Source organism: Ceratotherium simum, chromosome 1 (genome assembly GCF_057802395.1).
Source record: "Ceratotherium simum simum isolate JZ-2026a chromosome 1, ASM5780239v1, whole genome shotgun sequence".
NCBI classification, from domain to species: Eukaryota; Metazoa; Chordata; class Mammalia; order Perissodactyla; family Rhinocerotidae; genus Ceratotherium; species Ceratotherium simum.
In genome coordinates, this window is record NC_141900.1 from 73,388,674 (window position 1) to 73,391,173 (window position 2,500).

General features: G+C 41.4%; 1 protein-coding gene across 3 annotated transcripts in view; it reads left to right on the forward strand.

Annotated features, from left to right (window-relative positions):
* The window catches only part of FOXP2 (forkhead box P2), a 240,335-nt gene that overhangs the window by 208,999 nt on the left and 28,836 nt on the right, over positions 1-2,500 (forward strand). For 2 of the 3 annotated variants that reach the window (XM_087429798.1, XM_087429807.1), the window contains 3 exons: positions 573-774; positions 1,857-1,933; positions 2,073-2,174. In XM_087429798.1, the coding sequence (XP_087285924.1) occupies positions 573-774; positions 1,857-1,933; positions 2,073-2,174 (381 nt within the window). Of the gene's footprint in view, positions 1-572; positions 775-1,624; positions 1,628-1,856; positions 1,934-2,072; positions 2,175-2,500 lie in introns of all 3 variants that reach the window. The other variant, XM_087429811.1, reaches the window with a different exon arrangement.

The following is a 2,500-nucleotide window of genomic DNA, read 5'->3' on the forward strand; positions in this document are numbered from 1 at the left end:
CGGCTAATTTGCAATTAAGACAATTTTGTTTGAATATGTAGTAATGTCATTACCATTCCACCAAATTAGCAAGGAGACTAAAGGTCAGTGTAAAATTTTCCAGCTGGCTGGAGCCTCTCAGCTGAGATTTGGGACTATGGAAAAAAAAATTCTGGCAGCAACAGAATAGCAACTTACTTTAAGTCCTGTTGGTTGAAAACATTGCATCCTTCATTATTGCTGCTGTTGTTGCTTCACTGGGGGCTAGACCTGTTTAACAACAGGGGCAGTCAATAATCGGCAACTGGCTTTTATTGAAGGAAATATACTTTCTCTGTAGTCTGGTAGGACAAGAAGGAGTTAGTCCTAAGTAACATTGCAGTAGATTATTAGATAACCTCTAACAGCATCCTCTAATTAGAGTTCTTATGATACAATTTCATCCTGTAATTAGTTGAGATTGGCTGCTTCCTTTTGCAGCTTATTAGTGGCAACACAGCTGTAGAAGTGAATCCACTCTCATTTGTCAAACCTTTTTAAGTCTTTTTCTCTTGTCTCTACCTTTTTCCTGCCCTTCTCTTGGGCCTTTGCAGCTAAATCTGGTGTCTAGTGTCACCATGTCGAAGAACATGTTGGAGACATCCCCACAGAGCTTACCTCAAACCCCTACCACACCAACGGCCCCAGTCACCCCGATTACCCAGGGACCCTCAGTAATCACCCCAGCCAGTGTGCCCAATGTGGGAGCCATACGAAGGCGACATTCAGACAAATACAACATTCCCATGTCATCAGGTAGGATATGAATGCTCAGTAGAGCTCTTTTACTTTGGGAGAGGAAAACTATAGCCGAAGCAACTGTACATGAGCCATTCCAGAGCACATGGAAACTCAAGTCATGATTTATGGAGTGATAATTGTTTTATTCCTGGTAAATGCGGATAGGGGCGATTCCCTAAGCACGTCATGATGAATTGTTCTGAATGGTTGTTCAGGAAAGAAAGCTCTCCCCATTAGCGACATTGAGAGATGTGTTGGCAGGGCAGCCCATATTATCACCTCAATTCAATGAGATCCTTTGATCTCCAAGGGAAGACTATAGCAGGACAACATCTGTGAATAACGCCATGTGAGAGGAGTCGTTTAAAAGGACATATTCGAAGCACCGTTGCTTTATGCAAGACAGTTCAGGCTTTCCATGAATCAATCTTTATCAAGGTGCTACCTAAATGAAATCCTACCACACTCCTAATGCCTATAGGCTACTTTGCTTCAGATGCATATGTGAGGCAAAGTTTGCATGGAACACAAACTTACCTTCTCTCCCTCTTAGCCTGCTCCCCTCTCCCCCAACCACTCACTCCCTGCCCCGGGGCATCTGGATAATCACAGTCACACATTGTAACCCTTATTAGCCCAGAGCCCCGTTTGTACAAAAAGTGAAGTTATTTTCAACATGGGCGCTTGTGAGGGTTTTGTGTTTCCTTTGTTAGATGGCCACAGATGCCGAGAGAGGATCCTATTGTTCTTTAAGTATTAGATGAGAAAAGCAAAGATTATGGCAGGGGGCAAAAGTCCCTGTAAGAACATGCCTAAACCACCCGCTTAAAAGAGGACCTGGCTGTTCAAAAAATCCTCAGGCCAGCTGGTCGCACAGTTCCTGAAGTACAGCGAACAACTCGGGGACGCTTCATTTGCACTTCACATCAGAAATGGCCTTTTCCATATAATTCAATTCCACTGTCATGCTTTGTGCTTTCACTAGTCAGTGGCGTTCTCACTGAATCACTTCACCAATGCTAGGGGAAAATATGAAAAATCAATTGTCTATAATATGAATTATTAGCAGAATTAACACCTAGTTTTTATTTTTATAGAGATTGCCCCAAACTACGAGTTTTATAAAAATGCAGATGTCAGACCTCCATTTACTTATGCAACTCTCATAAGGCAGGTAAGTAGAAGGAAAATTAACTTTGCCTGATTAAATTAAACTTCATTAATGCTTAAAGTAAGGCTTGGATGAGAAAGTGTCATCTAGTCTAGTTAGTAAACCATTATTTTATGTCACTATGTATCTTGTCTCATTTCAGGCTATCATGGAGTCATCTGACAGGCAGTTAACACTTAATGAAATTTACAGCTGGTTTACACGGACATTTGCTTACTTCAGGCGTAATGCAGCAACTTGGAAGGTAACTACTTTTCCAGCAGTTTGAAGATGCCTCCCCTTGCACAGTTCCTTACAGATAGCACAAGGACCATTTATTTACATGACATAAGCAGATTAGTATCTGCTTCCCCTCTTTTTAACCTGCCTCTTGAATGGAATGAATTCCCTCTCTCAAAATGACAAGTGAAAGAATAATTTTGCCTCTGATATAGTTTTCTAATTTGGTGCAATTAATAGCTGAGGCTTGGCAGAGAAACGAGGGCCTGACACACTAATTACAGTGTGAGCACTCAATCATCAACACCTTTGTTAGTCGCACGATATTACTTTTTCTCTTGCATATTATTG